Source organism: Balaenoptera physalus (genome assembly GCF_965194825.1).
Source record: "Balaenoptera physalus genome assembly, chromosome: 16".
NCBI lineage: Eukaryota > Metazoa > Chordata > Mammalia > Artiodactyla > Balaenopteridae > Balaenoptera > Balaenoptera physalus.
In genome coordinates, this window is record NC_138898.1 from 1,021,625 (window position 1) to 1,035,614 (window position 13,990).

At 59.2% G+C, this 13,990-nt stretch overlaps 1 protein-coding gene across 1 annotated transcript; it reads left to right on the forward strand.

The window, feature by feature from the left end:
• Positions 1-3,374: 3,374 nt before the first annotated feature.
• BHLHE23 (basic helix-loop-helix family member e23) lies at positions 3,375-4,468 on the forward strand (the record flags this gene model as incomplete). The annotated part of the gene is made up of 1 exon (XM_082429234.1): positions 3,375-4,468. One exon carries the CDS (start codon positions 3,375-3,377, stop codon positions 4,095-4,097), a length of 723 nt encoding a protein of 240 aa, XP_082285360.1. The 3' UTR covers positions 4,098-4,468.
• Between the last annotated feature and the right edge of the window lie 9,522 nt (positions 4,469-13,990).

A 13,990-nucleotide genomic window follows, 5' to 3' on the forward strand; every position in this document is an offset into this window, starting at 1 on the left:
CTGGAGCCCCCACCTCCGAAGTCAGAGAGGGGGGCTTCTCGCTGTGCCCCGCCTCTCCCTGTTGTGGACAGGAGGTGAGGCTTGTGTGGACAGGGTTCGGGAGGGCCTGAGAACGAGCATTAACCAGCAGGGCCAGCGGGTGGCACGCAATCTCCCAGGTGGCCAGCAGGTGGCGGCGTCTGACCAAAAACCATGCCTCTCCCTGCGCTTTCAAGATTTGCGGCTGAGCATCGCCCGGATGGGCCCTCCGGGGAGGCTGCTTGAGGGTCTGGGACCCCAGAGGAAGCCCCGCGCCCCCCCACCCCGCATCCCGCCCTTCTCTGAGCTGCTGAAGGTTCAGAAACTGGCCCAGAGCCCTCGCTTCCTGGCCTGAAGTGTAGACATCCCAAAGGCCAGGCTGGACCCCAGACTGACACTGTCAGACCCCCCTGGCCCGGGCCCAACGTCGGATTTAATTTAATCTCCTGGTGATGTTGACCTGCAGCCACAGCAGGGGCTCTACTCCAGCCCCTCTTTTGAAAGCCAATATCCGGGGTGCCTGTGGCTTCAATTACTGAATGCTCTGACGACGTTTCCATGTCCCCGTGAAGGCCTGTCAGACACCCCCTGGGTGGTTCAAACGCCCTCACACTCAATCTGTCCACAGCATACCCACCCCCTCAACACCCCCCCTCCAGCCCTGAGTCCCAGAGGTAGGAGGTCATCGGCCCCCATCAGGCCGCACCACTCATGTCGGCCGCGGGGGTAACAGTGGAGCTGGCCCACCTCTCTCCATGTCCCCTGTCACCTCTGGCAGCTCTGCCAGGCCTGGAGGGACAGCCGGGAGGAAGTGCCCCAAACCCCCTGACCACAGAGGGAGCAGTGGTCTGCAGAAAACGCTTCCCTGAGCTCCTACGGTGGCGGCCTCTGCCCTCCCAGCGAAGACCAAACTGCCCACCGGACTGGCCGCCCCTGGGTCTGGGCCCCACCCTGGCCCCCTGCTGCCCCCTCCAATGTGCCACGCCCCTTCCAACAGCCTGTAAGCCCCCTGCCCCCCGGGGTGCTCCCCCACCCTAGGTGCTTGGCCTAACTGACACCCACTCACCCTTCAGACCACGGCCCAAACACCATGGCGGCCTGTCCATGCCGGGCTGTCCCCACGGCCCTGCCCGTGCCTGACCTCAGCCCAGGAGGCAGTGCAGGGGCTCCTTGGAGAGAGCCCCCCCGACCCTTCTTGTCCTGGAGCCCACCTTCAGTCCCAGCGGGACAGGCTGGTGGACGAGGCCTGCCCTGAGCATCAGCCCTGGGCTCCCCTCCCCTCATCCATCCGCAGGGCCCAGAGCACAGAGACTCTGGTGTTTCCCACGACTGATGAGCCACGTGCTTGTGCCTGTCTCCTCCCATCCAGCATGGAAGCCCTTGAGAGCCAGCATCCCCCTCAGTGCTGGATTTCCAGAACCTTCCAGAGCGCACACAGCTCTCATCCATTCGCTGCACCTGCTCACCTTCCCCGAGCACTCGACAACACAGAGATCACCTCTGTTACTCCTCTCCCTGGTGAAGCCTGGAGAACAGAGAGGTTAAGCTACTCTGTCAAGGTCACACAGCAGGGCCTGATGAGTGGTTCCCAGGCAGTACTGAGCTGGAGGCCAGGGTGACACCCATCTCTTGACTGAGTGGGAAGCAACCATCACCCACCAACTCCACAAGACCTCCAGGCACCTTCCCACCTGGAGAAAGTTTGGGGTCCTTCATCTCCCATTGGAAGGATTGAAAAGGTGAGTCCCGAGGCTGGCAGGATTCCCCCAGATGGGGCTCAATCCGAGAGGAGGAAGCACCTCTGGAAACTCTGCCGAAGCACTGCGGCCAGTGTGTGCTCACTGCACGTAGAATGTGGAGAAAGGTCAGGTGGCGTTGCGCTGGCCGTGCACCGATGCCCTAAACCTTCCCACAACCGCTGCACAAAACAGGGACCCAGGTTTGAAAAAGGAACCACTCTCCTGGGTGGCAACCCCAGCTCGGCCAGCGCGTCACCCTGAGGCGAGCTGCGCCCAATGACCAGCCCCCACACCCTCCCTGGCCCAGGCCAGCGGGGAAGTTGCCGAACCGGGCATCATGCATCCCGGGGCCCCGCAGGTGCTCAGACAACACCCCTGGTCTGACGCCCACCTGGGGGCACCACAGCCGTCCCTGGAGGGGTTTCTTGGCTGAGACTCAGGCCAGGACAGAGGACCCGCCCCCGCCCCAGCCTCTCGCCGGTGCAGCCCCCATCTGCTTTCTCCAGCAGAGCTGCCATCCTCCCCAACTTCATGGTGGAGCCCTCGGCCCCCCCCCCCCAGTAGAAAACTGAGAAAATTCCCCCTCTGTGGTAGGGCAAGCCATGGAAAAAACCTTTCACCGGAAATAGCAGAGAATTGAAACAAGGTTTTGCCTAAACAAGAGGTTTTTGTCCTTAAATCTCCGATCCCTGCCTCAAACCACTAACACTTCAGGGAGCGTGGAAACAACTTCAGGACGCACTTGTCCCCGGAAGCTGCGCGGCGGGGGCTGGAGACCCAGGAAAGGGCCAGCTGCAGGGAAGGCCCAGCCCAGCCGGGCCTCAGGGCGTTCGGAGCGCGCCCTTTGCCCCGCGGGTTACCCAGCTGTGAGGCCGCTCCTGGAGGGCGCCCACCACGCGCCCCGGGCGTGCGCTCCGCACCTCCTCCGGCCTCGGCGGGTCAGGCGTCCGCGGTGGGCTGCGCGCTCCCTGCTCCGATCCCTGCCTGCGCGACGCGGGAGTGGCTCCTGCAAATGGTACCGAAGACGAGGACAAGGCGGCCTGAGGCGCGTGCCCACGAGGGACGGGGGCGTACAGTGACGGCGACCCCCGGGGGCGGCAGGAGGCAGAAGCTGGAGACGTCGGGAAGCGGGAACAGCTCTCCGGGTCCCACGGCTTCCACAACCGTCTCCAACCAGACCTCCAGCTCCTTCCATCCCGGCGGCGCCCACCCCTGGCCATCGGTCGGCGCCGCCGTTGGAGCTGGGCTCCGGGAAGAGGCGGTCACCAAGTCCCCTCTGATTGGACGGCCGCGAAGTCCCAGAGGGCGCCTCCGCACCTTAAAGCAGGAGCGGCGCAAGGGGAAGGTAGAGCCCTCCGCAGCCCAGACCTGCGCGCGGCAGCGAGAGGTGGGGAGGAGGGGGTCGGGGGGAAAGGAAAGAGACGAGAGAGGGGGAGGAGGAGGAGAAGGAGGCGGAGGCGACCAGGAGGCGGGGCCGAGGCGGGACCCAGAGGCCCCGGCGCGGGGAGGCCCCGGGACCGACCGACTGCAGGACGGACGCGCCAGCCGGGAAAGGCACCCAGGCGGCGGCAGCGGCCGGAGCGCGCGCGGACCCCGGGGCGGCGCGGGCCGGGCCGCATGAGCACCTGCCTGCCCGGCGAGCCCTCGGGCCCCGGAGGCGCGGCCATGGCCGAGCTCAAGTCGCTGTCGGGGGACGCGTACCTGGCGCTGAGCCACGGCTACGCGGCGGCGGCGGTGGGCCTCGCCTACGGGGCGGCCCGGGGGCCCGAGGCGGCCCGCGGCTACGGCGCGCCGGGCCCGGGCGGCGACCTCCCCGCGGCGCCCGCGCCCCGAGCTCCGGCCGCGGCGGCCGAGAGCAGCGGCGAGCAGAGCGGCGACGAGGATGACGCCTTCGAGCAGCGGCGGCGGCGGCGCGGGCCCGGGGGCGCGGCGGACGGGCGGCGGCGGCCCCGGGAGCAGCGCTCGCTGCGGCTGAGCATCAACGCGCGGGAGCGGCGGCGCATGCACGACCTCAACGACGCGCTGGACGGGCTGCGCGCCGTCATCCCCTACGCGCACAGCCCGTCGGTGCGCAAGCTCTCCAAGATCGCCACGCTGCTGCTCGCCAAGAACTACATCCTCATGCAGGCGCAGGCCCTGGACGAGATGCGGCGCCTCGTGGCCTACCTCAACCAGGGCCAGGGCTTGGCCGCTCCGGTGGCCGCCGCGCCCTTGACGCCCTTCGGCCAGGCCGCCGTGTACCCCTTCTCCGCCGGCGCCGCGCTGCCCTGCCCAGACAAGTGCGCCGCCTTCTCCGGGACGCCCTCGGCGCTTTGCAAACACTGTAACGGGAAGCCGTAAGGGCCCCGGGCCACCCCTTCCTTCCGCACGCGTCCTTGATTTTACCTTGCCCCCGTGACTGTGTCACCCTGCCCCCACCGGACCCCGCCCACGGGGAGAAGGCGGCCAGACCTCGCTTCCAGCCCTTGCGTGCTGAACTTTTGGGCCCGCGGGAAGCGCAAAGCCCATCCGGGCGCGGGATTGAACCGGACAGCGGGGCGCTGGAATCCATGCCCGGGAGCCCGCAGCGCCCAATGGGCACGCTCCCGACGCCCCAGCCATCGACCCTGGAGACGGGACGGGGGTGACCAAACGTGCTTGTCCGGGCGCCGCCGCTCAACCTCAAAAAGAAAACCAGGATGGGCGCGACCCCCGGGCAGGTGGTCCTCCCCTGAGCCACCCGCGGAGCGCGGGACAGAGCGTAGCCCACCTTGGCGGGTCGTGGCCCTCGCTTTGGAGCGCGTTTTTGGCCCCCGTCGGCCGCTCTTGCCAAACCTCCCGGCCGCGCTCTGGGGGGGCGTGTCCCCGAGGACGCACCGCGCCCGGCACCTTCCCCCTCTGACTGCTCCAGGACCCCCGCGCCGCAGCTCCGCTGCTGCGGGATGAGCCCCGACCCGGCCCCGCAGCTGTCGTTTTCAAAGGAGCTGGGCCGCGGCCGCAAGAAGACCCCGGCCAGGCTTTTCGGCTCCCAAGTCTGTTTTATGTTTGTTTTCTTGCTTGCCTAGAGGTGAGCGGACGCTAACGCCGGCTGCAGAATTCGTTCCCTAAACAGCCCCTGGGCTCCCCAGTCCCCAGTGCCCCCGCCGGGTCGTCCATACCCTGGCGGGGCCCGGGTGGAGCTGGATGGAGACCTCGGCGCGCCCTCTGCTTAAAGGCGGCTGCATGGAGGAGGGGTCCTGTGGTGTCAGGGGAGGGCCTGGTCTAGCCCTGGCGACCGGCCAAGCCCCCAGCCCACCAGCCCCGCACATTTCCGGGAGAGGAGACCGGGCCACGGTGAGTACGCTGGTGGGGGCCGCGCCCTGGCCGGTGCGAACCGTGATGGGGTCTCTTTTAAAGTCGCTGTGACGACGGGGTCTGTGTTTTTTAAAGTCGGTGCTCAACTCAGAACTCTGCCACCAGCCGGGGTCCACGCGCCGAGCACAGCCGGCCGGCCGCCCTGGGGGACCGAGCTGTCCGCGCCAGTTTGCGCCGGAGCGGCTCTGCTACGATATCCGGCTTTATTAACCCAATTTCTTCGGCTGTCGCTAATGCTATGCTAATAGGGAGAGAAGACCGCGGCCCTGCAAAGCAGCCTGTCTACAGCAGTTAACTTTAATTAATACATTTCAAAAGACCCTTTTGTATTTGCAAAATGAAGTGTGTGATTAAGTCTTATTCATAAAGACATATGCTTAATACTGGTTTTTGCTAATTTCCATATTTATTTCTTATTGTCTTTTTTTCCCATAACAGACTAGTTTATCAGTTTTGCACATTCAAAAAGCTGTGTTGGAAACTGTTTCAAATTTCGTTTAGATAACTGCATACCCAAGTGTCACCAACTTCTAGGGTCATTTCAAAGTGACCCTAAATTAACTTTATAAATTACTTATAATCTGAAACAGAGTTGCTTATTCTGGTTATAGTACATCATTTATATTCAGAATAAAGTATTTGATTTCAACTAATTTTTTGAATAATATGATTAAATTTTAATATCAATTTAAATAGTGTTCATTTGTGACTGAACTCATAATTTCAATGTTCAGGGAGTTGTGTCAATTTGGGCCACATGCTTCTAAATCACAGAGTCCAAAAAGTCTCTAAGACACAGACAACTGATCTGTAAGCAGCCGCTCAGCAAACGTACGAAATAATAAGAAAACGGTGAAGGAAAAAAATCTCTCTGCCCCATCTAGGTGAAAAATAAGAATTTTTAAAAAGAGACATTTAAGTAATCAGAAGTCCTTCCAAAAACTTCGTTTAAGTAAAAGTTAAATTAAATTTAAACTTTTCTTTTTTTTTCTTAAAGCTGCAAAGCTGTTTATCAACTGTTCTCCAAAACTGTCAGCGTGCTGTTCCCTGGGGTTGAGTGGAGGAGTTTTTCAAAGTGAAGTTTGGTGGGTTTCTTGACAGCAGCTGCTAATCAAGCAACCTGAAATATCAAAATAAATGTCGTTTGGCCTCTCCCAAGTTTGCACAGCAAACTCCTCATTCTAAGACAACCTAGACATTGGAAGAACATTCCCAGCAGGAAAGGTCTGACTGCCCCCCTCCCCCCCGCCCCGTGGCCTGTTTGCCCCAAGTATAACCAACCAGGGGTGCCTATTGGCGCTGCCTGTCTCTGTTGCCAGAGACTCTCTGGAAACTTCTGATGAGGGTTCTGGTGTTTTCCCCGAAGGCTTGCTCTCCTACAGGGGTGGCACGAATTGCTGTGAATGAACTTGAAAAAATTCATCACCCCGCACCTAACCCAGAGCTCGCCTCTCTCCAGCACTGGGGGAGGAATTAAGTAGGAAAGAGCTTTGCTTGTAGCTAGGATTTGACACAGCTTGTTCTCAGAGGAACAAGATATTAACCGAGAGCCCTTTAAACCGGGGTTGCCCCAACAAGGAGCGTGCCGGCCACATGTGGAATCTTACAATTTCTGGTGGCCACGTTAAAGAAAGGAAAGAGAAGTAGATGAAATTAGTTTTAATGACTTTTATTTTTTCCAACATAGCCCAACTATTATCATTTCAACATGTAATCAATATTTTTAAATTATTAGGGAGATCTTTCACATTCTCTTTTTCATACCGAGCCTTCAGAATCCGGTGTGTCTTGCACTCAGAACCCGTCTCAATTCAGAACAGCCCATTTCAAGTGCACAGTGGCCACGTGTGGCTTATGGCCGCCCCAGTGGAGATGGCAGCTCTAGATGGTAAAAACGCAAAGCATTCAAAGTGCATTTGAATAATAAGCAGGAAACCTCCACCAATTCAGGGAATACATTCTAGTGCTAGACAAATAGGAAATGCTTTGTCCTAGTCACTCTCTCAATCCTGGGTCACCAAATCTAGCTGGGGCCGGGCGGGCAGCGAGAAGAACCATCGTGAGTTTTCTACCAAGAGTGGAAGCCGTGTGCCTACTCGTTGCTGGTCCCGGTGCATCAGCCTTGCACGAGCCAACCACACCCACACCTAGGGAGCCAACGGAGTGACTGTGGGGTCCTCCCCACTCTGGCCAAGGGATTGTCTTGTGCCAACAGAGCCTCTTCCTCTATTGACCCCACAAATGAAGGGGTCGGCCACACTGGCTGCTGCTTGAGTGACTCTCAGACCAAGACTCCTTCACGCTCAGGTTATGAGCCCGTGAAGTCTGGTTCCTGGGGGCTTGGGGCAGCCTTCTCAAGCCCAGTGGCTCCATAGGGGTCCCTGGCTGGGGTCAGAGGAGGCAAGTTGCTCCGCCAAGGTCCTGCACCCCATCTTCATTCACTAACCAACGTGACCGGCGTGGCCCCGGCGCTTTTGGTTCAGATGGTGCCCAAGATACTTTACGCCCAAAGATCTTTGTTTTCCCCGGTAGGAAATTCACGCACCTAAAACAGCATCCCTGGTTTCCAGTAATGGCATCCAGACTCCGAGGGCAGAACTCTACCCAAACCTGGCTCTGCCCCCAAGGACCAGGAGTATGGACCACGCAAAGGCCATCCAGCCCACACGAGTTCATAGACAGGCCCTCAAGTACTAGGCACGTGGCTTCCACTGTTTCATTTTGTTGATTTCATCTCAAAGGTGGGATTTCCTTTTCACTTCTTCACAGAAGAATCCTTGGGGAGACTTGTTTCCCCTTAGGAGTAATCTGACACTTGCTTTGCCAAATACGCCTGTCTTATTTCCTTGCAGGTTGGGAACGTTGAAAGAAGAGGTTCTGCCTCATAAAGGACAGACACTGTTTTCCTGAAATGATGGGGGAAATGCACCAACCATCACTCCGACGGGCACGGCCAGCCTGGCCTCTCCCTCGGCATCCGCGAGGGCCCCCACTGCAGCCTCGGAGCAGAGGCCCCTGGGCCCTGGTTAATCCAGCAGAGAGTGATTACAGCAATGTTATCATGTGAATTTGCTTGTGATATGTTTTTAGTCTTTAATCGCTTTTGGTATCCCATTTGAAGGGATGGAAATAGAGGGATTTATGATGTATTAAATCATTTCTCCAACAATTACCTCTTTGGGCTCGTAACTCTAGATGTTTCAACTCCCCAACTAAAGTCTGTTCCATAAAATTAGAAAGTTAATACACGTTTGCACATTTAACCCCAAAGGAGCAAAACCCACATTACCATAAATGCAGAAAGGCTGAAATAATTAGCAAAGTTACCTTTGATCCAGTGTTTTCCCTGTTTTAAAAAGTGACTTGTGCTGTTTTCTTTCCAGTCTGAAGTGCCCGAGGCCTATGCATTCATATCACGGTATAAAAGCTGATTTTTAAGTGTGGCTCTCTGAGTGGGAAGACGGCCAGAATTATTCTGGAGGTTAACGTGAGGCGGGTCACACTTGTAAGGTGCACGCGTGCGAGGGGGTCTCTGAATAAACCCTTTCTGCTCTGTGGTCGGCTCTGTGGAACTGACCAGCTGGTGCCTGGTGGGGATACAAAGGGAAGCTGCTTCGTGGCCCGAGGGCCTCAGCCTGTGTTTCCTCGAGGCACAGCCCTCAGAACGCAGCGCACAGCCACGCGTGGGCCTCTGGCCCCCACGACACGCAAGGCCTCCTGGGCTGGCAGCCCCACCCGGTGCCAGCCGGCCTGCGCACACCGTGCTGCCCCCGGGGACGGGAGCGCGGTCCCAGCTCAGGGCCTTCGCGGGGCAGCTCGCCAGTGCGCTGGAAGTGGCCCAGCCTTCCCAGCGGCCTGGTTCCGCCTCCAAGCCCCGTTTTGTCTAAAGCAATGAGCCCACAGTCAGTTGCTCTCCTGGGGGCCCTGATTCGGCCTGACGGGAGCCCAGGGCCCCCAGTTCCCGAGGACGGCTCTCGGTGCCCTAATGAGGCCAGGCCAGCCTGGGAACCTGGCTTCAAATCCCGAGACACATTCAGGACCCGCAAGGCTCTCTGATGTCCACAAGGCATCTGCCAGGATGCGTTTTTGTCGCCTTCGTCACTCTGCAGCCCGCTGGCTTGCGGCACCGGAGCTGTGTCCTGGCCCTCCCCGTGTGTCCCTGCATTTGACTGCAGACGGCACCCAAGTTACAAGACCCCCGGGAACAGGCGGCCAGTCTCTGCACCTCGTGCATACAACCAGAGCCAGCGGACACCTGGGGACGCGAGTCAGGGTCGGGCTCAGCCCGCACGTGCCTGGGGGTCCAGAGAGCGGCTCGCGTGACGCAGCCCCGCACGGTCGCTGAGCGGGCAGGAGCCAGGTCCCCTCTGCCGAGGTCACGCCAAGTCCTGGGACGGTTTGTACAGAGCAGCCTGGACGCCATCCACTGACCACAGGCTGGTCGCTCAGGAGCGGACACATCTACACGGTTTAGTAAGGGGGACGCAGAAACCCCACTGTCTGTGAGTCGCTCTCTGGCCTGTGGCACCCAGATTGTGGGTGGGAGGGGCCGTGTCTCAAGCCTCTGGGTGTTAAGACCCTTCCTCCTTCCAGCACATCCCTGACCAGCACAACTGCCGGTGTCCTTGCAGCCCTCAAACAGCTGAGGGTTCCGGGAGGGCATCACAGGCACATGGGAAGGGGTTTATTTTCTGTTCAGGGGTCTGGGTTTCCAAATAAATGTAAAGCCTTTTACCCGCTGCCAGGATGTGAAAATCACTGCTCTTCATACACCCCTGAATCTTTCCTCCGGGCTGTGGGGTCAGCAGTGATGTTCCAGAGCTTTCTATTAGCTCCTCCCCCATGTCAGGGACCTGAGGCTACCAGATGGGATGAAAAGCGCCATCCCAGAATGTCCGAGGGCTGCTTCCAGGCCCCCCGGCACACATACCCTGGCTCGTTCTGTCTCTCTCTCTCTCCTGCAGCTACATTTGGGAAAAAAGGGTCTATAACCCTTTCCCTCCCTCTGGGTAGCCCTATTTCCCTAACACGCGTGCTCCTTAAAATATCACAGATTTGGGGTCTCATAACCCTGGTCACTGGCCCCAGTGCAGTGCTGGTTGCATCTGGTTTGGGAAGGGATGCCTGACCCAGGAGGACAGCTGACCGGCCGCCTTCAGCCTTCAGCCCGGCCTGGAGCCAGGTGGACACGGGCTGGGGCAACCATCTTCTCTGCCTAAGCATCACCTGAACGCACATGCGGGTGTGCGCGTGGGTGAGCACGTGTGTGCCCGTGCCTGAATATACACGCAAGTCGCGCTGTAAACTGTTTCGTCCCCTGCCGAGGCCAGCTCGTGCCCGTTGGGGGCGGAATAGGAGCCCACTGCTGCTCGGCTGTTCTGGAAGGTGGGTGAGACGCCCCCTCGCGGGCAGCGGGCAGGAGCCAGGAGAGGAGGTTTCCACCTGGTCTCAGGGAAGGTCCTCGCGGCGCGGGAGCCTGGACGGCCGAGTGTGGGCACAGTCAGGAGTGACCCTGCAGAGAGGGGTCATGGAGAGCTACACGGGGTGAGAGTGGCGTGCCCTGAGCTGCGGTCACTTCCCTGGTCACCCAGCCTGGCCAGCCCCAGCGCCGGACTCTCCCCACCTGACCCACAGCCCACCCTGATCTCAACAGGGGTAGCGGGGAGCCCTCCCTGCAGGACAGAGGTCTCTGGGCGTCGGGGAAGGAGGCGGCGCAGCTGCTAACTGAGCCGTAGGAACGGGGGCGGGCGGGGAGCAGCGCCTCCTAACAAGCGTGTTGTCGGGCGATTTCGCCCTCATCTTCTGCTTAATCAGGCTGGTTAAACGGTGATTCTGAGGGGCCGTGCATCCCCTAAACCTTTTCGTTCTCATGGCGCACTCCCGCTGCACTGCAGGAAGGTGATGGTTAGTTAATCGCGTGTCGGGAAGTGGCTGTGCTGACAGATGAGGGACACGGATGAACTTTCAAGGATGCTGACTTCATTAGGCGGCCTCATTCCAGCCCAAGACCGCTCAGGACGTCGTTTGAAAGGAGGTGCTCCGCGTTCAACTGCTCCTTGCCGCCCGCCCTGTAGGGGAACAAACGATGTTTCCAGAATAATGACAAGTGAACAAACAAGGTCAGGGGACCCCGCAGGCGGCTCCGGCAGGCATTCTGCCCAGCGTCCTGGGCCAGGACCGCAGAGCCCCGGATCTGTTCCCTCCCCGTCCAGGGACCCTGGGGGGAGGCAGCCGCGGGCTCTGAGCTGTCAGGAGGACTGAGGGGGGGGGTCCTGACACGCGGCTTCGGCCCCCAACCCCCTCGGTGCTTCATCAACGCCAGCTGTGCTCCGGGCCAGGTGAGGTAACGGCCCCGCGTCTGCGACCACAAACTCGGTGTGGCCCTTTGCTGAAGACCACGACCCCCTCGGGCCACCAGCAGAGCCTGCAGCGGAGGAGATGCAAGGGGAGCCACTCCAGAGGTGCCATCCGTTCATTCTTCACAGAGCTGCTGTTTCCTCTTTTTATTGTGGTGAAACACACTTAACATAAAACTTACCGTTTAACCTTTTTAAGTGTACAATTCGGCGGCATTAAGTACATTCACAAGGTCATGCAACCATCCCCACCATCTATTTCCAGAACTTTGTTATCACCTACAATTGAATTTTTTCAAGTCAGGCTTATTGACGTGTAACTGACACCCAGTAAAATGCACACCCCCCCTTAGATGTAGTTCCTTGAATCTTGGTAAACGCATACGGCCGTGAGCCACCACTGGGCAGGGTGTAGAATCTTGCCCTCACCCCAGAAAGACCTCTTGTGCTCTCCTGACCCCAAAACTGCTGGTCTGCTCTCTGGCCCTATAGTGTTGCTTTTTCGGGAATGTCTTCTAAATGGACTCTTAGAGCGTGAAATTTGGGGGTCTGGCCTCTTCACTTGGCCTAGTGTGTCCGAGCCTGGCCGAGGTTACCATCTGTGAAGTGGGGTGGTGATCTCAGCGGCACAGGACACTTGGGGGAGCTGGATGAAGGGTCTCCTAACCCCTAGCCCCTCGCCTGCCCCCACGGGCCGTGCGCTGCTGTCACCATGACCCTACTGCACCCACCGTGGGTGCCAGTCTTTGAAGGTCATGGGCCAGCTTGATTTCTGCAGAAGCAGCCCTGCGTGAGCCGTTGTGACGTCAGAGGCTTTGGGGGAGGAAGTGAGCAGCCCCACCGTGCTCGCTATGGGACGGTTTCCAAAGATGGCGCCTGCTGGCCGTCCAGGGCCGCCCCAGAACGAGGCCCAGAATCCACAGCCGCGTCGATGCCGACTGCCTGTCGGTCTTCTGAATTTATTCCTCTTTCCAAAAACACGTCCTCTCAAGGAACACCTGGGCGTGGTTTCCCCAACAGGGCGAGGGGTGGTGAGGGTCTGGGAAGGAGTCGCTGAAATGGTCCAGGCTCGGGAAAGGCGGGGGGTGGGGAGGGTGACCGCATCCGGCCCCCTGAGCTGGCCCGACGGCCACGCGCGTCCTCGTGAGGGGCCGGAACAGCGCGGGCCTGCGGTGGGTGCCCTAAGCACTGATTAAATGAGGATGACAGCAGTGGTCACGGAGGGGCCCCGGGAGGGCCGGGAGGCAGGTGCCCCGTGATATCACTTTTCCGAGAGCTCAGCGCCCCAGGCTGCCACTAAGCTGCTTGTCAGTTAGCGTTAGCCTGGAGACGCCCAGCCCCTTACTGGGAATCACGAAACAGAAGCCAGAAACCACGGACTCTCGTAAGGAAATGGGAAACGCTGACACGCGTGCGAAGGGCCTCGGCCGGAGAGATGCGATCAGATCGTAGCTGGGAGATAAACCAGGGCCCAAGGGGCCACGCCTCACAGACACTGTCTCGGCAAAACGGGAACGTGCCTGAGGGTTTTCTGCTCGAATCTGGTGTCAGCTTTTTTCTCCTGTTGTACTTTTTTGATAGAGAAAAATATGGAGAAGGCTCTCAGAAGCAAAGTGCCTGTAACGGGCTGTCGTCAGGGTAAATGCTGATGCCATTTACATGGGCTGCGGCCACGTGTGACCTGAGTGCCCCCAAAACGCCACCTACCTTGTCCCAGTGGGACCTGCGGGTGCCCAAGGCACAGACGTCAGCGGGAAGCTGTCTTCACAGACAGGAGGCATTCCTAATCCTCCGTGTGGCAGCTCAGTTATCTGTCTGGTGGCGAGGGGACGTTATGCATGAGGCTGTGATTAAATTTCCTCATGTAATGACCCTAAGTAAATCTTTGCAATTTTCATTTTGCGGAGATTTAATATAGATCGGGGCCCTGTTGTTGGCTCCCATTTTAATCCCAAATCACTCATTAGATGAAGACCTGCAGACGCCAGTGGGCGAGGCTCGTGGGCTGAGCCGCAGACTGGACCCACAGGAGCGTGTCCAGATGGACGGCTGCTGCCCTCGTTCCGTGATGGGCGCTAATCTCAAACCCTGACCTGCTTCCTCCCCATTACGCATATTAAATGCAGCCAAAATTCTGGGGGTGGTGCGGTCCACGCCGCTCTCCCCAGATGCCTCTGGTCCCGACCCCACCTGCCTGCTCCACACGGAAGCAAACCCGCCTGGGAGCCAGGGCCGGGCGGTGCCCACTGACAGATCCACCTGGCCGGACACCCCAGCTGAGTTGCCAGGTAAACACAGGAGTCATTTTGAGCAAGACTCTGCCTGAAATAATTGCATAAGACATACACTGAAAACGTGTTTCTTGATTATCTGACGTTCAGATTTCAGTGGGTGTCCTGTATTGGTATTTGCTGCTCTGGCCACTGTCCTCGGCCCCTGCACGCTTAGCCCTGAGCCTCCCTGAAGCCCACTGACCAGGGCCACTCATGTGGCTGCAGACCCCACCCTGGCAGTCCTGCCTCCAAAGACTCAGTGGGTTTCCTG